Source organism: Mandrillus leucophaeus, unplaced genomic scaffold, assembly GCF_000951045.1.
Source record: "Mandrillus leucophaeus isolate KB7577 unplaced genomic scaffold, Mleu.le_1.0 Scaffold139, whole genome shotgun sequence".
NCBI classification, from domain to species: Eukaryota; Metazoa; Chordata; class Mammalia; order Primates; family Cercopithecidae; genus Mandrillus; species Mandrillus leucophaeus.
This window is the reverse complement of record NW_012101354.1, coordinates 2,608,539-2,632,150: the sequence shown is the minus strand read 5'-3', so window position 1 is coordinate 2,632,150 and position 23,612 is coordinate 2,608,539. Positions and strand designations below refer to the sequence as shown.

Genomic DNA, 23,612 nt, shown 5'->3' with positions numbered 1-23,612 from the left:
CCCTCCGCGCCCGGCCGGCGCCCCTGCCACTCGCAGCCCCGGTTGTTTATTCGGGAGCAGGGGAGGGGAACGGGGGGAGTTCCTTGGAGTGAAAACCTTTCCGAAGTGGGAGCGAACCTGGGGCGCCCCCCGCGGCCGCAGCCTTGGGAGGAGATGGGGCCGCTGAGGCGGTCGTGAGAGACGGATGGAGAGGAAGCCGCGGCTGGAATCTCCTAACCGCCCGCTTCTCATCTTGTCCTGGGGCAGGGGCCTCAGGATGGAAATCAGCAGCCTGCACCGCCCGAGAAGGTCGGCTGGGTCCGGAAATTCTGCGGGAAAGGGATTTTCAGGGAGATTTGGAAAAACCGCTATGTGGTGCTGAAAGGGGACCAGCTCTACATCTCTGAGAAGGAGGTGGGTGCTTCTTGCCTCTAACTCTCCGTTTTCTCATACCCCCCACTTTGTCACTCCACAAGGGCTCGCCTAGCTTACTCCACCCTCGTTTTGTTCCAAAGGCAAGTTCAGTGGTCTCCTGACTCTCTACCCCCATCTCATCTGCAGAGAAAGGTCACCCTTTAGTGAGAAGACCCGAGTGAGAATTAGAAGTTGAGCTGGCCGCTTACTCAGTGTTTTTTTGTTTGCAAATACCTTTCTAACAACAATGATAAGCCCCTCCCAAGACGCCCCAGAAGTCCTGAGTGTCCCTTGCTGCCTCCCACCCTAACCGGCCTCCTGAATATAGGATTTATTTTCTTTGTTATTTCTGCTGAAACAGTTTAGCCTATTCGCCACCCCTTTCTGTCCCCCGACCCTACCCCAGCCAGCCTCCCCTTTCCTGTCTGTGGCAGGAGCGTGCACAGGTCCTGTCCGTGGCGCATCCGCCCTGAATCACAGAAAATACACACGCACCCTGCCGTCTGACCCCTGTGACCTCGGGTCTGTGAGTGGCAGTTATTTTCGTTGAAGGCAGTGTCCCTAACCAGTATGCTCTCTGTTCCCCACCCCCACCCCATTTAAAAAAGGCAAGGAACCCATTTTTCTACCCACTTCCTGCCCACCCCCCCACCATTTGTATCTGAAGGGAGAAGAATGGAGTTAAGAACCCCTGTATGTCTTTGGATACCTTTGGCTGTGTATTTAACCATGAAAACCAGTCTACACTGTGTCAAAACCTGAGCTATGATAATTGAATCCAGACCCATCTCCCTTTTTTCCCTAAGTCTTGGGGTCAATAACGTGTACTCATGTTGAGAAATCAGAATTGCCCCTCCAGTGGTTAGAAGTCACTCCATTCCCTGCCTCTGTGACTGTCAGTATAGCCTGGGAGACTGTCCTGTGTACCAGTTAGAGTGGCTCTTCCTCTCGCCCTCACAGGAGGGATTCTGTGTTCCCTCACCCAGAGCTAACTGGGAAGCCCTCCCTGAGTTCTAACCTCTTCTACTTTCTGCAGTAGACACCCTTATTCAGTAGATTATATTTAGGTAAATAAAACCTTTTATGGTATTGAAACAGATACACACACACCCTGAGACAAAGTACTCATCTAGAAGAACATCTACTGAGGCATCTAGGGAAGAACTAAGCTGTGCCACAGCCAAAGAGATCCCTCTTAAGGGTATTGAAACCTAACTGTTTACACAAAGCTAGGAAGTTGGTGATGGAAAGTCTTAGGAGTGAGGTGAAGGCACTTTTCTTGGTCTGTCACCCAGGCTGGAATGCAGTGGTTCGATCACAGCTCACTGCAACCTCCACCTCCAGGGCTCAAGTGATCCTCCCATCTCATCCTCCGAGTAGCTGGGACTACAGGTGGGTGCCACCATGTCTGGCTAGTTTTTGCATTTTTTGTAGAGACAGTGTTTCGCATTGTTGACCAGGCTGCTCTCAAACTCCTGGCCTCAAGTGGTCCACCAGCCTCAGCCTCCCAAAGTACTGGGATTACAGATGTGAGCCACCATGCCCGGCCAGGAGGATTTATTTTTAAGAGTTACTGCTGCCCAATCACAAATCCTCCAGAAAGTTTTCTCCACAAGTGTCCGGCTTTCTAATTTAAAAAAAAAAAAAAAAAAAGCAAGTGTCAAAGTGTATCTCCTGTCTTCCCCGAACTTCTTAATTGCAGGAAACTCTAGTTACCAATCAGGGAGAACTTCCTACAAGTCAGGGAAAACATAATAGTGAAAGGGTAAGAGGAATAAGACATCCATTGCTTGTTTGTATTTGCCCAAAGAGCAGAGTCTGGGGGCAAAAGCATAGTTGATCCTTGCTTGTGAGGAAGAGGTACAGAGACAGGGGAAAGGATGGAATGACCTCAGCCTAGGATGTCTGGTGTCCTATGAGTCAGGACCATCTGACTGGTCACGGAGCCAGCTGTCTCCTGCTGGGAAGGGCACAGGAAAGAGGGACTAGACATATTGATACTATGCTTTTTTAGAGCCAGTTTCCATGCTACAGTGGGCCTGGTTAAAAAGTGAAATTGACAGAGGACTCTGGGCTTTATTCTGCCCACTTGCAAAAAGCTCCAGGGCCAATAGAGTCAAGACAGGGTGTTTTGTTTTGTTTTTTAGAGACGGTCTCACTGTGTCTCCCACGCTGGAATGCAGTGTCACAGTTGTAACTCTGCTTTCTTGACCTCCTGGGCTCAAGCAATCCTTCCACTTCAGCCTCCCGAGTAGCTGGGACTACAGGCATGCACCACCACACCCAGCTATTTTTTTTTTTTATTTTTTGTAGACATGAGGTCTCACTATGTTGCCCAGGCTGGTCTCAAATTCCTGGCTTCAAGTGATCCTTCTGCCTCAACCTCCTGAAATTCTGGGATTATAGGTGTGAGCCACAGTGCCTGGACAAGATTTTTTTTAAGGCAGAGTATAATCTATATCATTTGCTGTTAATGCAAGAAAAATTATAACCCTATCTCCCAGAATTTTCACTAGTCTTTTTTGTTATTTCCTCTCTTAAAGGCAGGGTCTCCCACAACCACCTCTGCCATAGAATTTCTTCTGTGTTCGATAGTAATCATTTTCTTCCTTCTCAGTCAAAGGGCATCCTCTCTCAAAGAGGGCTGGAGCACCTTATGGTCACAGGCTGGTGGGTAAGAACAGAAGCTAGACCTTAGACCTCATGGTCAAGGAAATTGGGTTTGGGGCAACTCTTTGGACAGGTGTGGGAAAAAATCCCTTACTGTGGTCACGGACAAAGAATCAGGGGAAAGGGAGGGTTAATTTAGAAGATAGGTAGTTATAAATGAGACTCTGGGAATTAGATAAGTGCGGAAAAAAAAAACAATACGGTGGAGAACAAGTCTGCTGGCTTTGTCCATCTTCCCAGGCACTGGAATATACTTGTGCTACTGCTTGCCTCACCCCATCTCCCACCCTCTCCACCCCCACTAAGGGCTAACCTCTGTCAGTGTCTTCTGCTCCCCAGAACTCCTTATCAGTCTGTATGCAAGCTAGAATAACTTCCTTTCCTTCCCTTCCCCTAAGGAAAACAGAGTAAGTTAACTCTCTTCCCCTGGCTACATTCACACACCCAGCACTTTCCTCTCCACGGCTTCTGGACTCTGCTGATAGTCTCAACTCTGGAGAAGGAGGGGGAGAGGAGGGATGATGCATCATCTTACATCCCTGCCCCGTGTTTCTGGGAATTGTTCTTGGACACCCCTTGCCAGCACCTTGTCCTACTTCTACCCGTAATCATTCAAGGCCTCTGGCCGCTTTCCAGCCTAAAGCCAGGGAGCCTGGAAAGTGGGGGGCCCTGGAGGAGCCAAGCCTTGCTGAAACAAATGGAGGTAGATGTATGAGCAGTCACTCACTTGAATGGGGCCATGTGGTCATCTGTCCTCATCTGTCATCAGCCTCCAGGTCCAGCAGCAATTCAGAAGGATGGGCGGATGCAAGACTGTAGATGGTCTGGGTAATGGAAGGGAGAACCACTTCCCCACTTCCAGGTTTCCAGGAACCAGGAGGATAGATGAATTCACCTCCATGCACATGAGCCCCATTTCAGAGCTGGGGAAGTTGGGGACTCTTTTGAAAAATAATTTGTCAGGGTAGGTGGATGTCATCTAAGGAAGACATGAGGCTACTTTTATGTTTAGTTTTAATGAGACAAGTGCTGGTGCTTTTCATTTCTCATCCCAGGAAAACGTGACCAGCTTTTTCCTGAGGTGTTCCAACCCTGGGCTCAAGTCACAGAGGGTGAACAGACTATGCAGTCTGGGCTTGTAACTAAGTCTCCTCTCTGTAACTTTGGTCTTTGCAAGCCAAACCAAATCCATAAGCCACTGCTTCAGAGTCCCAGAGTTGTAGGAACACCGCGTTAGGGGAAAGGAGAAAACATTGTGATCGGTTTCAAATGGACCTGCGAAGAAATATTTCTAGAGCCGCTTTGCAGTGCTCAGAAAAGGCTAGTTGGGGTTGGAGGATGTCACTAGGAATGCGGCCTCGATGAGATGTTCAGCAGGAGTGCTAAGAGCTAAATGTTACTTGAAGCTGCTAAAGGTAGAACCAGAGTGCAGGACAGAGACTACAGCAGGGAGGGCTAAGTTTAGATATGAGGAAGAGCTTCCTGCAATAAAGGGGACCCAGGCACTCAAACTAGAATAATGGCAAGAAGTCACAGAATACTTTTTTCCAAGTCTAAAGTGTAGTCTTCAAGGGAAGGTCTAAGTGCATTCTTGCCTAGAGATAGGGGGATGAAAGAAATGGTTTTTCAGGTCTGGAGGAGTTAGTTTGGATTGTCACAGTACCTTAGAGGGAGGAGGAAAGGGTAGGAACTGTAATTGTAGTTTTCAGCTTCTCTGGACAAACTCAGCAAAGTGAACACAGGGGGCTGCCGTCCTGTGGTGGCGATGCTCCTGAAATGAACAAGGAAGATGAGTCTCTATAATTGTACATACCAGAGAAGGGAGCAAGGTGGGGTGGGAGAGCTATACTGCACACGTGCGAGTGGGGAGGCCAGAGACAGCCCCTCCTTCCCTCCAGACACCCTGATACTGGCCATGCCTTAATCTTCATTCTGTGGACCATCAAGGGCCATACAGGTCTGTCTTACTGAGGGTGATGGATCAACCATCTACCATGTCCCTTTAAGGACATGAGCCTTTTTAGAACATGTAAGTTGTGTCCTTAAGGAAGAGTGGGGCAATGGGTGGAGAGAGGCATAGTGGGACTCTGGAAATGGCAGCCTGGCTAAGGAGAGTGAAGAGAAGGGATTTAAACAGAAACACACCTGAGCATTCAAGACGTGGGGCTGCCCTAGCCTCCTCCTTGATGTGAGGCCTTTGTAGGCTTTGGGCAGGACGGCCCTCTCCTCTCCTGGCATGTCTCCCTCTCCTCAGGCTTCCTCTGCTTCCCAAGATGATCTAAACTAACAGTCTGGGTGGAGGGGCTAAATAATTTTATCCTCCTCACCTCACCCCAACCCTCCCCTAGGTAAAAGATGAGAAAAATATTCAAGAGGTATTTGACCTGAGTGACTATGAGAAGTGTGAAGAGCTCCGGAAGTCCAAGAGCAGGAGCAAGAAAAATCATAGCAAGTTTACTCTTGCCCACTCCAAACAGCCCGGTAACACGGTATGTTTCTCCTGCCACCTTGGCCGCTGGAACATGGACAGGGTTGGAGGGGGCAGGGGAGAACTCCTTCCCCTCAACTTCTCTCAGCAATCTTGGCTCAGAGGCCCTGGATTGCTCTCCTGCTGGCTTTTATCATTTCACCTGAGAATATTGTGGCCATTTCCTTCTTTCCAGGCAGGCCAGCCTTTAACCTGTTCAGCCACAAAGATCATCTCTCTATATATCTCTTTATTTTTCTCTGTTTTATACACACACATCCACACATGTGCGTATTTACATTCCTTAGAAGAAAATCCCTGTCCTTGTACCCTGATAGGTGGTTGAAGTTCTGAATCTAATTCATCTTGTCGGAGGGAACCCAGGGAAGTTACTCCTGTCACATTCTATTTCTTCAAACATTGAAAGATTTGTATTTTAATACCTGTCCTTCATCAGACTTCCTCTGATTATCTCCAATACCATATTAATACTCAGTATCCTTCTTAGCTCTTCCTTGGTCGTTTCTAAAACAACCTCCTAGCTATGCATTTTGCAGGAATAGAAGCTGGGTTTCCTTAAGTTATGGATGACTCTGGAAGCAGAATATCTCTCCTTCCCGGAGCTGGGTCTAAGAAAGTGAGATTGTAATCTCTTATTTCTTCATCTCGAGGTGAGGCACCACCTCTAAAACCCTGGCTGAAACAGGAATCTTCCCCTCACAGGCACCCAACCTGATCTTCCTGGCAGTGAGTCCAGAAGAGAAGGAATCGTGGATCAGTGCCCTCAACTCTGCCATCACCCGAGCCAAGAACCGTATCTTGGATGAGGTCAGGGGGCTCACTGTGGGGAGAGGGAGGGAGGCTGGGGCAGAGGGAGCAGCTGTGACCCACTGAAGGGGGAGGATTATGCAGGCCCCATTTACTCGCTCCCCCACCAGCTCTACTTCTTTACCTCCCTTTTAAAAACCTGATCTCTTTCTACCTTCTCTCCAAGTCTCTTCTGACACCTCCTCTTCCCCACTTCATGATGCGGGAGCCAGCCTTGCGTCAGCTTAAAGAGCCCCTTCGTGTCCAGTAAATCCCCTTGCCCATGGATTCATTCAGAAGCCGTGAATGGAATGGGCACGCGTTCAGGCCTCGGGATGCTGGGTTGGGACAAAGGTCGCTGAAGAGCACTCATGACTCACAGTACATCTCTTCAGGTCACCGTTGAGGAGGACAGCTATCTTGCCCATCCTACTCGAGACAGGGCAAAAATTCAACATTCCCGCCGCCCCCCAACAAGGGGACACCTAATGGCTGTGGTATGTAAGACTGTAATAAACATTGCCAAAGGGCCAATTCTGTGTCAGTCCATCTCAGACAGAACTGTATGCCACCAGAGGCATTTGTGGGAGGCCTCCCTGATGCCAAGATCAGAGGCGAGGGAAGTCCTTCCACCCCATGCCCCTGCCTGATCTAAATCAAAAGCATTTATTCAGCACCCATTAGGAGTTCAAAAGTCCTGGCTCCCAGTAATGTTACCCTGTTTTGGAGAAAATGAGTTATACCTACAGGAAAATGAAAACTAAGCTACTTTATGGTGACTGTCTTGATGGGTAACAGCATGTAGTAGTGCAGGCATTTGGAGGAGAAAGGATGACAGTGAATCTCTGAAACATACAAAGTGCTGGTTTCTTTCATGCTTCTGAGCTCTTAAGTCTTTAGAGAGAGAGGAAGGCAGGTATAGTGCAGAGAACACAGGCTTTGGAGTCCAAACCTGAGTTGGAACCTCACTATAATCAGCTACCTGTGTGGTTCCCTGAAGTTGCATGTCTTCAGCTGTAAAATGAGGCAGTAATCATGCCTGCCTTGAAGGGCTGCTATGAGGAATGACTAAAGCAGCATATGTATAACTACATATTTGGTATTGACTACTCATCACTTTTAGTATTCTGGAAATAAGAGAAAAAATTTTGTAAGGCAAGGGGGCTGAAGTGTGGGGCTCATAGGATGCAGATGGAGGAGGACAGTCATTGTGCCATGGGGAGCGTCCTCTGTGTGTCAGACCCAGTTTAATGCTGAGAGTCCACAATACTGAGGAAGAGGACGCCCCTCAGGAAGCTTGTGGTAGAATGGAGAATACAGGAAACAAGCAACAGAAAGTAAATCACAGAAAAAGAAACATTCAAGTCACTATCAAAGGAATAAGAAACAGCACATTCAGTAGGAGGGTTCAGTCAAGAGCAGAGGGCTTTGCCAGGCAGGGTTGCTCACACCTATAATCCCAGTACTTTGGGAGGCTGAGACAGGTGGATCACTTGAGATCAGGAGTTTGAGACCAACCATGGCCAACGTGGTAAAACCCTGCCACTGCTAAAAATACAAAAAAAAAAAAAAGCCAGGCGTGGTGGTGCGTGCATGTAATCCCAGCTACTTGGGAGGCTGAGGTAGGAGAATCGCTTGAACCACAAGGTGGAGTTTGCAGTGAGCCAAGATTATGCCACTGCACTCCAGCCTGGACGACAGAGTAAGACTCTGTCTCTAAAAAAACTATTTCTCATTCAGGGAAGGCTTGTAGAGGAAAATGACCACAGCTTGCATCTTTTAGGCAGTCATTCTGAAAATCCCTCCTGAAGACAGCTTTCCCCTCTCATTTCCCCCTTGCTCCACAGGCTTCCACGTCTACCTCGGATGGAATGCTGACCTTGGACCTGATCCAAGAGGAAGACCCTTCCCCTGAGGAGCCAACCTCTTGTGCTGAGAGCTTTCGGGTTGACCTGGACAAGTCTGTGGCCCAGCTGGCAGGGAGCCGGCGGAGAGCAGACTCAGACCGCATCCAGCCCTCCGCAGACCGGGCAAGCAGCCTCTCCCGACCTTGGGAAAAACCAGACAAAGGGGCCACCTACACTCCCCAGGCACCCAAGAAGTTGACACCCACAGAGAAGGGCCGCTGCGCCTCCCTGGAGGAGATCCTGTCTCAGCGGGACGCTGCCCCTGCCCGCACCCTCCAGCTCCAGGCTGAGGAACCCCCATCCCCTGCCCCCCCCAACCCGGGGCAGCTGTCCCGGATCCAGGACCTGGTAGCAAGGAAACTGGAGAAGACTCAGGAGCTTCTGGCAGAGGTTCAGGGACTGGGAGATGGGAAGCGAAAGGCCAAGGACCCCCCTCGGTCTCCGCCGGATTCTGAGTCAGAGCAGCTGCTGTTGGAGACGGAACGGCTGCTGGGAGAGGCGTCATCAAATTGGAACCAGGCAAAGAGGGTGCTGCAGGAGGTCAGGGAGCTGAGAGACCTGTACAGACAGATGGACCTGCAGACCCCCGACTCCCACCTCAGACAGACCACCCCGCACAGTCAGTACCGGAAGAGCCTGATGTGAGGGCGGGGTGGGGTCTGGAACTCGTTGGGTTGGACAGACTCTTGTCTCCGTGTGGCTGGATAAAGCTTTTTTATTTACCTCAATCAAAAAAAGAAAACAAAAATGAGCTCATTGCTCTTGCTGATGCCTGACCCCACTACAACCCTTGTTTCCCCTCCTACTTTCCGTATCCCCTTCAGGTTTGAGGAAGTGACCCTGTAGCAGTAGTAGGAAGTTTTTACCCAGCCAGAGAGAGAGAAGGTGCAGAAAAGACATAGTCTGATCACTCCACACACCGCCTGCCCCCAAGACGGCACGGGGAGTCCACTGCTGCTCCCAAGGATACAGTGGGCTTCTAAGCTTAGAGCAGGAGGGGGACGAGGGCGTTTTCTATGTCCCACCCCAGGCAGTCAGTTTGAGGGTGAAGTTTCAGCTGCCCTACTCTAGTTGTAGGGATGTGGAGGCCATTGCCACCTGTCCGTGAAATTTATCCCAGCCCCGAGGAGGATTTGTGGAATTAAAATCTTCCCCAGCCAGACACTGGCTTCTCTTTCCTAGCAGTCTCTGGTTGAGATCCAGCTGTCTGGATTTTCTTACATGAGACATTTATTCCCTTCATCTTCCATACCCTTCCCAACATTGACTCAAAGATCCAACTTTGTTGGGCGCAGTGGCTCATGCCTGTAATCCCAACACTTCGGGAGGCCAAAGTGGGTGGATCACCTGAGGTCAGGAGTTTGAGACCAGCCTGACCAACATGATGAAACCCCGTCTCTACTGAAAATACAAAAAATTAGCCAGGCATGGTGGTGGGTGCCTGTAATCCCAGCTATGTGGGAGGCTGAGACAGGAGAATCACTTAAACCTGGGAGGCAGAGGTTGCAGCAAGCCAACATCATACCATTGCACTCCAGCCTGGGCAACAAGCAAAACTCCACCTCAAAAAAAAAAAAAAAAAAGATCCAGCCTTGGGTGGATGAGACTAGTTTCATTATTTGATTCAGGGCCCTAGCACAGGGGAACTAGAGACAGATCCCACAGAAGAACTGAACTAAGAATGAAACTGATTGGTGATGCAAGCTGGGTAGGATGAAGGGGAAAACCAAACATGTGTCTAAGTTCCTCTTTCGGCCAAGCTAAGGTTTCCTGTAGCCTCCCCACTCTCCTTCATCAAACCTCTTCTCTCACTAAGCAAGCCCCCACTTTAGAAAAGCATCTGGATGCCCACGCCAGCACCCTCCCAGCCACCCTGAAGTTGACAGGCTTCCCAACATTCTTGCCTATGGTAGGTCCCACACAACTCACTGTTCGCTCTTCCTCAGAAGTGTGTGAGATCAGGTATAGTAACAGTGGTGAGGTCCCGAGAAGAGCTATGAAGGGAATAATTTGATTTTGGGAAAGAAGGGGACAGAGCCTCATGAATCAAGTAAATGGAGGGTTAAAAACCACTTTGAAGTGTGCCCTGCTAGCTGCTTGATCCTCCAAGAGCAGCGGGGCTTCACTAGAGATGGGGGGAGGCGGAAACGGGGCCAAGTTGCATATAGACCTGGCCATGAAGCTACCCCGATGTTAGGAAGATGGGATAGGAGGAAGAGGGGCGAAAACCCTGTGGGAGAAACAGACCCTTCAATCCCCATTCTTCTGCTCTGATGTCACTCCTACAACCCATGGAAGCAAAATGGTGTGGGCGGGGGGGTTCTCTCCCCTTCTTTCCAGAAATCATCTCTTTCCTTCACAACTCTTCTCTGGACCTTATCACTGCTATTAAACCATCCCTAGGGCAGAGGAATTCTTGTTCTCTCTAGTCCCTTGCCACTCTGTCATGGAGATTTTCCCCAGCTTTAGACTGTAGTTACCTAGCCTCTTCCTTGAGGAATGTGTATCCCAGTTGAGTAAGGGAAAGCGTGCAAGAGTGCCACCTTCATGTCTGTGTGGTCTCCTGGGGTATGAGGTGAGGACCCAGGCTTCCAGACATCCTGTCCTCCAAATAGCTACACTCTCCACGACCCTAAGCATGGTCAGCAGAGCCATCTGTTGTCACAGGTATTGAAGTCTAAGCTAGAATTATGCTTTCTTTTTACAAGCCTCTATCTTTGTATTTTGCCAGCATTTTTCCGTTTTTTCTTCCTTGTTGCTCCCACATAATGAGGAAAGAAGACAAAAGCACAAATGACATATGTATCCCAACATGTCAATTATCTGTGGCTCCCAGGGGAGCCAGAAGATGGAGGGAGACACTAGAGAGGAGAGTGACAGGTGAGGGAAGCAGAAAAGAAAGATCGGGGACCTCACGACAGTAAGAGAAGAGCTGGGCACCGTGCTCCCGGCTTCAGGCTCCAAAACCAACAGCTTCCAGTTCTCCAACAGTTACTAGAACATCCAGGCCATTGGGTGGTGAAATGAGCCCAGCTTTGAAACCAGATGAATCTGGATTCAAATTCTAACTCTGTTAATTCTTGATTATGAGGCCCTGGGCAAGGCACATGCTTTCCAAATATTAGTTTTTTTCATCTGCAAGCTGCAGAGGTATTGGATGAGTGAGGACAATATGGAAAATGCCTGTCAGAAAGTAACCGCTGCAGCTACTGTTACTGGTTTGACTCTGGGCAGTGGGCCGCTAGCTCAGGTGGAAGGAGCACAGTGTGAATGAGGCCGCTGGTGTGTGGTCAGTCACTGTCACTTAGCTAGATCCAGGCCACAGGCTGTGCCCGACCTCTCTCTTCAGAGGAGAGAGCACACCAGGTACTGTGCTGAAGCCTAGAGCCAGAAGGGGGGATGAAAGCATCATCCCTGGTCTTCAAGAACTTTAGAGCTTAGCATGGAGCCAGGCTTGCCACTAGAAAAATTGCTTAAGGTGCACCCTTGTGGTAGGCTGCTGGCATGAGTTCTGTTGAGGAAGCATTTGTGTTGAACCTGGGCACTGTGACAGGAGGATGGGAAGGTGCTTACGGTTTATTTCCCTTCCTCCCAGCGCCTCTCTTCCCTCACTCCATCATTCCAGCCCCTCTGCCTGTGATATTTCCCTTCGTGCCCGCAGTAACTGTGATGCGTGGCAAATGGGTGGCTCCGTAGCTGTGTGGGGCAACTTTCTCAGCACACAGCTGCCCTGAGACGCTTTCAGGGTGCACTTATTCTCCCTCCCTTCCTCCTCCCAACTGCTCTGCTCCCTTCTCTTCTTATACAGATGAAGCAAAGGGAAGCACCCTCCGGAGGCCCAAGGATGGGGAGACGGCGGGGGTTGGGGGGGGGACCCAGGACACAGAGGTGAGATGGGGTGAGGGGTAGAGGCAGGTAAAGAACGAAATCTTAATTCGCATTTCAATGACATTTTCCTCAACTTTTCCTGTCCTTCCCCATCAGGTTGTTAGCCAGGGGCCTGAGGAGGGATGAAGGAACTGCAGTCCCGGCTCCCTCTGTCAGGAAGAATGTCTGGGGTGTTGGCCTGGAACGCTGATGAGTTGATTTCCTGCTATTTCCACAGCATAGGTTGACCAGGGAGAAAAGAAAAGTGCAAATTTCTGTAACTCCTGCGCTGCTTCTCACAAACCATGCGGTGCTGAGCCTAGAGCTCTGTCCCTGAGGAAACAGCTCTCGCCTCCTTCGCCAGCCACTCTCCCAACCTCTCTGCCAGTAGTAAATTTGCCTCATTCTCCCAGGAATTGAGTCTCTAAGAATCTCTCCCCTCACAGGCAAGCAGTCCCAGCTCCCTTCTGCAACCCTCAGGCTCGGCTACTGCCCCCGATCCCCCACTTCGTCACTCCCTTCCCTACGCTGGGTTCCTTTCTCTCTGCTTTCTTACTACCTCCCTGTCTCCCAACAGAAGCAGCCAATCCCCAGCCTGCTCTAGAGCCACGCCATATATGGAGAGGTTGGAAAAAACCCGAGTAAATGCAGGAGCGAACACACACACACACACAAAATCATACACGTTCATGCACACACTCATGCACACACATACACGCACACAGCAGAGTTTGACCGCTTTTCTGCACGTGACCCTGTGTCTGTCTCTGTGTGTGACACAAGTCCCACCGTTCCTCCCCCGGCTCACCCCCCTCAAAGAATGAGGAGCCTGTTTGCTATTCCCCACCTTTAGTCATGCCCCTTCCAGTCTAAGCTAGAATTATGCTTTCTTTTTACAAGCCTCTATCTTTGTATTTTGCCAGCATTTTTCCGTTTTTTCTTCCTTGTTGCTCCCACATAATGAGGAAAGAAGACAAAAGCACAAATGACATATGTATCCCAACATGTCAATTATCTGTGGCTCCCAGGGGAGCCAGAAGATGGAGGGAGACACTAGAGAGGAGAGTGACAGGTGAGGGAAGCAGAAAAGAAAGATCGGGGACCTCACGACAGTAAGAGAAGAGCTGGGCACCGTGCTCCCGGCTTCAGGCTCCAAAACCAACAGCTTCCAGTTCTCCAACAGTTACTAGAACATCCAGGCCATTGGGTGGTGAAATGAGCCCAGCTTTGAAACCAGATGAATCTGGATTCAAATTCTAACTCTGTTAATTCTTGATTATGAGGCCCTGGGCAAGGCACATGCTTTCCAAATATTAGTTTTTTTCATCTGCAAGCTGCAGAGGTATTGGATGAGTGAGGACAATATGGAAAATGCCTGTCAGAAAGTAACCGCTGCAGCTACTGTTACTGGTTTGACTCTGGGCAGTGGGCCGCTAGCTCAGGTGGAAGGAGCACAGTGTGAATGAGGCCGCTGGTGTGTGGTCAGTCACTGTCACTTAGCTAGATCCAGGCCACAGGCTGTGCCCGACCTCTCTCTTCAGAGGAGAGAGCACACCAGGTACTGTGCTGAAGCCTAGAGCCAGAAGGGGGGATGAAAGCATCATCCCTGGTCTTCAAGAACTTTAGAGCTTAGCATGGAGCCAGGCTTGCCACTAGAAAAATTGCTTAAGGTGCACCCTTGTGGTAGGCTGCTGGCATGAGTTCTGTTGAGGAAGCATTTGTGTTGAACCTGGGCACTGTGACAGGAGGATGGGAAGGTGCTTACGGTTTATTTCCCTTCCTCCCAGCGCCTCTCTTCCCTCACTCCATCATTCCAGCCCCTCTGCCTGTGATATTTCCCTTCGTGCCCGCAGTAACTGTGATGCGTGGCAAATGGGTGGCTCCGTAGCTGTGTGGGGCAACTTTCTCAGCACACAGCTGCCCTGAGACGCTTTCAGGGTGCACTTATTCTCCCTCCCTTCCTCCTCCCAACTGCTCTGCTCCCTTCTCTTCTTATACAGATGAAGCAAAGGGAAGCACCCTCCGGAGGCCCAAGGATGGGGAGACGGCGGGGGTTGGGGGGGGGACCCAGGACACAGAGGTGAGATGGGGTGAGGGGTAGAGGCAGGTAAAGAACGAAATCTTAATTCGCATTTCAATGACATTTTCCTCAACTTTTCCTGTCCTTCCCCATCAGGTTGTTAGCCAGGGGCCTGAGGAGGGATGAAGGAACTGCAGTCCCGGCTCCCTCTGTCAGGAAGAATGTCTGGGGTGTTGGCCTGGAACGCTGATGAGTTGATTTCCTGCTATTTCCACAGCATAGGTTGACCAGGGAGAAAAGAAAAGTGCAAATTTCTGTAACTCCTGCGCTGCTTCTCACAAACCATGCGGTGCTGAGCCTAGAGCTCTGTCCCTGAGGAAACAGCTCTCGCCTCCTTCGCCAGCCACTCTCCCAACCTCTCTGCCAGTAGTAAATTTGCCTCATTCTCCCAGGAATTGAGTCTCTAAGAATCTCTCCCCTCACAGGCAAGCAGTCCCAGCTCCCTTCTGCAACCCTCAGGCTCGGCTACTGCCCCCCATCCCCCACTTCGTCACTCCCTTCCCTACGCTGGGTTCCTTTCTCTCTGCTTTCTTACTACCTCCCTGTCTCCCAACAGAAGCAGCCAATCCCCAGCCTGCTCTAGAGCCACGCCATATATGGAGAGGTTGGAAAAAACCCGAGTAAATGCAGGAGCGAACACACACACACACACAAAATCATACACGTTCATGCACACACTCATGCACACACATACACGCACACAGCAGAGTTTGACCGCCTTTCTGCACGTGACCCTGTGTCTGTCTCTGTGTGTGACACAAGTCCCACCGTTCCTCCCCCGGCTCACCCCCCTCAAAGAATGAGGAGCCTGTTTGCTATTCCCCACCTTTAGTCATGCCCCAGGAGACCATCACTCCAACCCGTTGCCTCTGACCTAGATTCCTTGCACTAATTACAAGCCTAATGAGATCTAACAAACACCCAACTTAGCACAGCTGAGACCCTCGAGGTCAATTAGTGCAGCCCAGCTCTGCTCAGGAAATGAGAGATAGAGCCAGAAAGTCTTGTACATGGCCCACCCCAACCTCACCCCAACCCTAGGGTTGGAAGCAAGGATGGGGGGAATGCAAAAATTAGCAGGACCAGTTTAAAAACGTGATTTTGGAGGCTTAATAAGTATGGAGAGCACACTTGTTAAGTGCATTAAGGTTGGGGAGCAATTGGAGAATACAGATTCCCAACTCCTCCTGAACTATCAGAAGTGTAGATGCTAGTGCAGCTACAGAAACCATGGACATAAGGCGGCTTTCATAAGGACTTAATATGAGGAAAAGGAACTCGTAGAAAAGCAAGTAGCACTAGAACTCTTGACCTGTGTCATGGTCTCCGACGCCGAATCCCTTCTCCTCTTTACTTCCTGCTATGGGCAAGTTGGGGTTATCACCCCTGTCCTTCCTGCTGGTTTGGGATGGCTCAGAAATCACCGCTTTCTTTCAAAAATACTAGTCTCATGCCCGTTCTTGCTTTCCCTTCTTCCAGATATTAAAGCCATGACAGCAAACAGCCCCTTTCTCCTAAGGTTCCTGACTTCAGGTGGCAAAACAAGCTAATGGCATAGTCTCCTGTCCTATGTCCTTGGCATGCAGGTCAGTTGTCCTAATACCGTCCCTAATGTTTTTGGCTCTATCAAGGTTGGGAGGCAGGGAGGAGAACACCAGTGGAATGCTCTGTGCACAAATAGGGAAGTGGACTCAAAAACACAATATTCCTCTTCCCCCAGCCTCCACCCAGCTCTGGCTGCAGAGGGCCGCACTCCGCCATTACTGCGCCTCATACACAGTCCAGACTTAATACAGCAGCTGGAAACCCTGAGGGCAAGACGATTCCCAGAAGTACCCAATCTGTATGTTGATATGTTGTCCCAAATTTATTTCTCCAGCCTAAATTTCCCTCTCTAGCACTTAGAGCTAAGTGCCAACTTGACATCTTTACCTGGGTATCTAACATGTATCTTAAATGTACAATAAATGTAATAGATGACTAAATAATGATCCTCAGTGAACCAGCCCCCCTCCACGCTCCTTTGCAATATGAGTTCGCTGTTTCTCCCTTTTGAGTTGCTCTCTCTTCAACTGCTGCTTGAATCTGGGTTTGCCAATGACTTGTTTTGCCCAATAGAACAAAGAACATGTGCTGTGTACGTTCCAGCGCCTAGGCCTTAAAGGGTCTTGTAGTTTCCACACTTTTACTCTCTTAAAAGTCAGGTGCTTATAAGAAGCCTGGGCGAGCATCCTTGCTATGAGACCATGAAACCACATGGATATGTCCCAGCATCCAAGCCTCCAGTCAGACACAGCTGGAGCAGCACACAAGCAAGACCAGAGACTAGCTGCTCAGTCAGCCCCCAGAACTGTGGGAAACTAACAAACCATTGCTGTCTTAAGTCACTAGGTTTTGGGGTAGTTTGTTACTCAGCAATAGATACTAGAACAAAGATTGTTTCTTGAAAGTGGGATGCTGCCCTCACTAAAACCTGAAACAAGTGGCATTGATCTTAGGACCCAGCAGCAGACAGCCTAGAAGGGCAGCAAGGAGACTGTTACAGAGTCTGGATGAACAGGGAGAAAACTGCTCTCAGAGACGGGAGAAAGACCACCCGTGTTATATGGTGATAGAATCATTCACAGAACTGTCACCTGTGGTGTCTTGGGAGCTAGAAAATATACCTAATAAATTTGTTGGAGGTAGCTAAAGAGACTTCCAGGCAGAATGTTAGAAGTAGCAACAGGCTTTTCTTAGCTGTGATTGATAAGGTATTGCAGGAAAGAGGAACTGAAAAAGGAACTTTTCAGTTTGCAAGCAGAATTTGACGGAAAGATAATAGAGCCCAGAACAGTCTCCAGCAAGAAAAACTTTCACCGGTGGTAATTTATGAGAATGAGCTAATGGCAGGGACCACCTGGCCAGTGAAACGATTCAGGCCTTTGAAAAGTACAGAGGTAAATTGTACCCCATAAGGATGTGCAATTACAGTGTGTCCATTTTTAACATTAAAATTAAAACACACCAAATATGCACAGGAGAACAAAGCACACAATGACAAAGGAATTGGCTGTTACTCAGCTGCACTGGTATCGTACAGAGAGAAGGAAAGGCCGTTAGCAAACAACTGAAACTAAGTGTGAGGGCCAGGGGCTTCTTTGGTAGCAAAGGGATCGCCTGCAATGGAAGAACAGTAAAAGATAGAACTCAGAAATTGATAGCAACCAGGAGCTTCAAAAACTAACACCCCACTGAGGCTGAGGCAGGTAGCTAGAACCCTTAGCCAAGGTAGATCCGCCCTGTCAAGATCAAGGCCCTGGCTGAAAAAACTTGGGCTAGGATTCCAACACACAGAATGGGGACATCTGGTACGTTGGATGGTGGAGATCCCTGAAAATTTTGGTTCCCAGAATCCTCTGACCCCACATACCCTGCTAAGAGGACCCACCCCTCTCTGTTAAGAGCCAGCACCACCTGCTGCCCAGGAAAGGCAACGCAGAGATCTCTCCCTGAAACATAACAGGAGTGTCCCTCCAGATCGGCCCCAACTCCTCTTCTGGCTGCCAGAATAACTGAGCATAAGTCACAACGTAATTCAGAGCCAAGAACGTGCTGGGCCTTACAAGGAAGAAAGGAACTAAACCCAGCATGTAGGAGCAGGAGCAGGGGAGGTGCCTATGGACCTAGAATTTTTTTTGTTTGTTTTTTGTTTGGTTTTTTGTTTGTTTTTTGTTTGTTTTTTGATATGGAGTCTTGTTCTGTCCCCCAGGCTGGAGTGCAGTGGCACTATCTCTGCTCACTGCAACCTCTACCTCCTGGATTTAAGTGATTCTCCTGCCTCAGCCTCCCCAGTAGCTGGGATTACAGGCAACACTCCACCACGCCCAGCTAATTTTTTGTATTTTTAGAGGAGATGGGGTTTCACCATGTTAGCCAGTATGGTGTCAATTTCCTGACCTCGTGATCAGACCACCTCAGCCTCCTAAAGTGCTGGGATTACAGGTGTGAGCCACCACTCCCCACCTGTTTTGTTTTTTTTTTTTGACAGTCTCCCTCGCTCTGTCACCCAGGCTGGAGTGCAGTGGCACAATCTTGGCTCACTGCAACCTCCGCCTCCCGGGTTCAAGCGATTCTCCTGCCCCAGCCTCCCGAGTAGCTGGGATTACAGGCACCTGTCACCACGCCTGGCTAATTTTTGTATTTTTAGCAGAGACGGGGTTTCACCATGTTGGCCAGGCTGGTCTCGAACTCCTGACCTCAAGTGATCCACCTGCCTCATCCTCCCAAAGTGTTAGGATTCCAGGCGTGAGCCACTGTGCCCAGCCGGACCTCGAGTTTTGAGAATATCAGAATAGAAACCTGGATAAGAAAGTTTATTAATTTGGGGGCACTTTCTTGGGATACAGGATTTACACTCCAGCAAGGACCCCACAAAATAGTTCAGATATATGAATATTAGTGTGCTCCTAAAAGCCTTGAAAAAGTAATAACCCATGCAGCACAATTGAAATGCCTGAATTTCAATGCTTCCTCCACATCAGCAGTGGAGGAAGAAATTTGAAAGTTTAGGAAAGTAGATGTGTTGGAATGTATTATTTGAGGTCTAAAGACTCACCATGGGATTATGTTCCATGGAAGACACACATCCTTTACTGCGGCATTGGTGAGGGTGGTACCAGCATCAATAAACAAAATGGGAGATGTACAGACAGCGGGGCCTCCCCTCCGTAGGCCAGGGATGAAGATAGGAGAGGTCATAACAAAGCTGAGATTATTGATAGCAATGGAAATAACCAATCCCCTCCCCAGTGCCAAGCAATAAAGGCCAGGTGGCAACAATAGAAGCCAGGAGGTCACAATTCTCTTAATGACCAGCAAAGTCAAAGAGCCGGTCAAGACCAGGTGCGGTTCATGCCTGTAATCCCAGTGCAAGGTGGGAGGATCACCTAAGGCCAGGGATTCATGACCAACCTGGGCAACATAGTAAGACTTGTCTCTAAAAAAAAAAAAAAAAATTTTTTTTTAATTAGCCAGGCATAGTTGCATGTGCCTGTAGTTCCAGCTACGTAGGAGGCTGAGGTGGGAGGATCTCTTGAGCCCAGGGGTTGGAGGCTGCAGTGAGCCTCCTAGGCTGGTGCCATTGCACTCCATCCTTGTGACAGAGTGAGACCTTGTCTCACTAAATAAATAAATCAGTCAGTCAGTCAGTCAAGGGGAAATTAAGTTGATTACTAGAACATGATATCCCTAGGGATAAAATTAACAGCCAACAAGGGCAAATCAAACAAATGCAAGAATAGGCTGAGCACAGTTGCCCCCGTAAAAAGTCTTGAAGTAGAGAAATTGGAAGCCTTGTGCAGTATTGGTGGAAATGTAAAATGGTGAGCTGCTGTGGAAAACAGTCTGAGTGTTCCCAAAAACTTAAAAATGGAATTACCATATGATCCAGCAATCCCACTTCAAAAGTATTGAAAGCAGGGTCTTGAGATATTTGCACACCCATATTCACAGCAGCGTTATGCACAACAGCCAACAGGTGGAAGCAACGCAAGTGTCCATTGATGGATGAAAGAATAAATAAAATGGGAAATGTACATTATTTAGCCTTAAAAAGGAAGGAAGTCCTGTCACATACTACAACATGAGCCTTGAGGATATTATGCTAACTGAAACACACCAGTCACAAAAAGACAAAAATACTGTATGATTTTATTTATATGAGACATCTAAAGCAGTCGGATTCATAGGAACATAAAGTAGGGTGGTGGTTGCCAGAAGCCAGGGGCAGGGAGAAATTTGGAGTTGTTGTTTAATGGGTATGGGGTGTCAGTGTTGCAAGATGAGCAGCTCTAGAGCTCAGCTGCACAACACTGTGAATATACTTAAAACTGTGGAACTGTACACTTACAAATTGGTAAGGTGATCAATGTTGTTTTGTGTGTGGTTTTCTTCTTTTTTGGGGGCGGGGTCTCACTCTGTTGCCCAGGCTGGAGTGCAGTGGCACTGTCTCTGCTCACCGCAACCTTGACCTCCTGGGTTCAAGTGATCCTCCCACCTCAGCCTCCCAAGTAGCTAGGACTACAAACATGCACCACCACACCCAGTTAAAAATGTTATGTTTTTATCACAATTTAAAATAAAATATATGTTTTAAGAACACTGAAAAAAAGTAATGATTCCTTCTCATTTCCTAGACCTGCAACATTTTTCAGACCTGAAATGGAAAATGTGGCAGAGTCCCCAAGAGGAAGGTCCCTGCAACATCACAGCAAGTGTGCACTGTAATAATTCCACCAGTCCTGGCTGACTGTCACCTGGGAGAGGAGGAATATCCAGACATGTTGAAGACTACTAGACACAGGGCCTGAATGGCACTGATATTCAAAGACCCGAAATGTCATAATGGCCCCTGTTACAATGATGGGCTATAGGTCAGGTAAAATGGGGATTCTGGCTGATGTCCAGCTTCGAGTGGGTCCACCAGGGCTCTGGCCACACCTGGTGGTCATTGCCCCAGTCCCTGAATGTATAACTGGGATTGGTATATTCAGCAGTTGGGGAAGCCCCCATGTGGGGCCCCTGCTTTATGCTATAAGAGCTATCATGGTGGGGAAGGTCAGTGGAAGCCTCTGAAATTGTGTCCCTCTCCCCTTCACCCAGCCAAGATAGCAAATACAAAATAATATCTCATGCCAGATGGAAGATAGAGATCATTGCCACCCTTAAGTACCTCAAGGATGCAAGGATCGTGGTCTGTATCATACCTCTGTTTAATTCACCAGCCTGGCCCCTGCAGAAAACACATGGATCCTTGGAAATAACCCTAGACGATTCCCAGCTCAGCTCAAGCCTCGAGTGATCATGCTGGGTGTGGTATCATAGCTAGAATATATAAATATGGCTTCAAGTACATGACATTTGGCCATTGATTTGGCAAATTCACTCTTCTTTATCTCGATCAGGAAAGAGAATCAGAAACAGCATTCACATGGACTGGATGACAATATTCATTTAGATTCCCCCCACCCCTAGGGTTGTTGTTAACTCTCCCAGTCTATGTCATGATACATTCAGAAAAGATCTAGATCATCTGGACTTCCCACAGAATATCACAATGCTCCATTCATCAATGACATTAGGCTAATTTTGGAGAATAGCAAGAGGTGGCTGGCACCTGAAAGCCTCGGGAAGACACATGCAGTCTAGAAAATGAGACATAAACTCTCTGAAGATTCCAGGACTTGCCCCTTCCATAAAGTTTTTTGGAATCCAGTGGTCAAGGGCATACTAGGTCATTGCCTATGAAACAAAAGACAAAATGCTGCATCTTGCATGCACAAAGAAGGAACTACAATGCCTGGAGGGTTCTGGCGGCAAACATATTCCACGCCTGGGAATACTGCTCCAGCCTGTATTCTAGAGGGTGAAGCTCTGTTTGAGCCTGGGGCAGGGATATGGAGCCTGATCAACAAAAGGAGCTAGAACTGCTCTTGGACAATAAGGCAGGAAGGAATATGTGTGAAACTCAGGTGAGCCACTTGGGCACCTCTTGGTACTCTTCATGCCCAGTGGTAACCTGAATGGCAAGTGCAGCCCAGCCTGTGAAGGGTGAAGTGATCAGGGACTCAGAGCCTCTGAGGAATCAGGGTTGTGCTACACCGCTTGGTAAGCTATCAAGACCAGCAGAAATGACAGTGGTGTCATCTGTAGCAGAGAGGGAGAGTGGAATTTAGAATGGATAATGGAGGAGGGAAATGATGTTACCTATTGCAAGACCAATTGCAGCAACAGCCTGTGGTTATCCCACTGACCTCCCTTATCTAAGTCCCTTCAAGAAAAGAGCCCACTGAAACCCCGGAAGAGCTACCCCTCGACGTATGTGGAAATGTAGATCCACATGGTACAAAAGGAAGACTGTGGTAGCCATGAAGGTGCCTCACCTGGATTTGTCTTCAAGAAAGAACTTGCTGCACAACTGCAAGGAGGACAGTTAGCTGTCAGCCCCAGCTGTCAGTGCTGAGGGATCTGTCTCAGTTTTCCAACCAAGGCACACTCCTCTCATCAGGCCCTGGCCAGTGACTGAACAGAGTAGAGGGGCTCTTCGGGCCTGGACATTTCTGCCCTATGCGAACCCCTCTAATGAAACACATTTGCTCTGGAGTTCCCCAATATGTTGCCCAAGATTCTATCTGCATTTCAGTCTGAGGCTCTCCTTGCTGAACCCTGCTTCCTGTCCCCTCTCATAGGCACTCCCTTTTAGGCCTCTTACACTCCTCATTCAGCATCTGCTTCCCAGAGGAGGCAGCTGACAAAGCTTTCTTCCTCTTGCCTACCCCATCCCCAACATCTGGAGTCCATCAGCAAGGCTTTTTGGTTCTACCTTAAAGCATAGCTGGAAGATGACCATTTCTCCATCTCTCCTCAGCCAGCTCCTTCCCTACATAGTCTCCTGGTGAGGTCTCCCTGCCTCCCCTCATTCCCGTTCCGCAGCTGGGGTGTATTCTTGTATGTGTGTGGGTGTTTTTGTTTTTGTTTTGTGTGTGTGACAGAGTTTTGCTCTTGTTGCCCAGGCTGGAGTGCAATGGCTCACTGCTACCTCCGCCTCCTAGGTTCAAGCGATTGTCCTGCCTCAGCCTCCCAAGTAGCTGGGATTACAGGTATATGTGCCACCACGCCCAGCTAATTTTGTGTTTTTTTTTTTAGTAGAGACGAGGTTTCTCCATGTTGGTCAGGCTGGTCTCGAACTCTCGACCTCAGGTGATCCGCCCACCTTCACCTCCCAAAGTGCTGGGATTACAGGCGTGAGTCACTGCGCCCAGCCTGGAGTGTCTTCTTAAAGCAGTTCATCTCACTTGCCTACTTAAAACTACCCTAACTTCATGTCACTCTTAAAAATCCAAATATTTTCTCTGGCAAATAAGGCCCTTCTCTGCCAAACGCAGTGGCTCATGCCTGTAATCCCAGCACTTTGGGAGGCTGAGGCGAGCAGATAAGCTTGATCCCAGGAACTTGCCCCACCCCTGGGCAACATGACAAAACCCCATCTCTACTAAAAATACAAATAAATAGCCAGTCATGGTGGCGCACACCTATTGTCCCAGCTACTTGGGAGGCTGAGGTGGGAGGATCACTTGAGCTGGGGAGGTCGAGGATGCAGTGAATCGAGATTGTCCCACTGCACTCCAGCCTGTGCGACAGAGTGAGACCTTGTCTCAAAAAAGAAAAAGAAAAAAAAAAAGGACCCTTCTTCTGACTCATGCATATCTCCAACCTTATCCCCAGTCCAGACACACTGATCTCTTCTCTGTTCTATACATACACCAAGCTCTTTCCCACCTCAGGGCCTTTGCCTTTGCTATTCCTTCTGCCTAAATACCCTTGTTCTCTTTTTTAACTTCTTTATTCAAACATCAGTTCTTAGGAGCCTTCTCTGGCCACT

The 23,612-nt window shown here is 48.9% G+C and overlaps 1 protein-coding gene across 3 annotated transcripts; it reads left to right on the top strand.

Annotated features, from left to right (window-relative positions):
• Positions 1 to 16,196, top strand: PLEKHO1 (pleckstrin homology domain containing, family O member 1). Of its 3 annotated transcripts, XM_011973634.1 has the most exons (6): positions 267 to 393; positions 6,254 to 6,358; positions 6,733 to 6,834; positions 8,185 to 8,863; positions 15,671 to 15,777; positions 15,912 to 16,196. In XM_011973634.1, exons 3-5 carry the CDS (start codon positions 6,826 to 6,828, stop codon positions 15,739 to 15,741), a joined length of 759 nt encoding a protein of 252 aa, XP_011829024.1. In that variant the 5' UTR covers positions 267 to 393; positions 6,254 to 6,358; positions 6,733 to 6,825; the 3' UTR covers positions 15,742 to 15,777; positions 15,912 to 16,196. The 3 variants fall into 3 exon arrangements, with proteins under 3 accessions (XP_011829025.1, XP_011829024.1, XP_011829026.1); XM_011973635.1 differs by lacking the exons at positions 15,671 to 15,777; positions 15,912 to 16,196 and adding an exon at positions 5,412 to 5,552 and having other exon boundaries at positions 1 to 393; positions 8,185 to 9,406; XM_011973636.1 differs by lacking the exons at positions 267 to 393; positions 6,254 to 6,358; positions 6,733 to 6,834; positions 15,671 to 15,777; positions 15,912 to 16,196 and adding an exon at positions 7,154 to 7,772 and having other exon boundaries at positions 7,915 to 9,000.
• The last annotated feature ends 7,416 nt before the right edge of the window (positions 16,197 to 23,612 follow it).

Coding starts and splice junctions, on each gene's coding strand:
- PLEKHO1 (XM_011973634.1), top strand. Junction 8,864..15,670: donor CAGACAGACCACCCCGCACA/GTCAGTACCGGA, acceptor CCCTTCTTCCAG/ATATTAAAGCCATGACAGCA.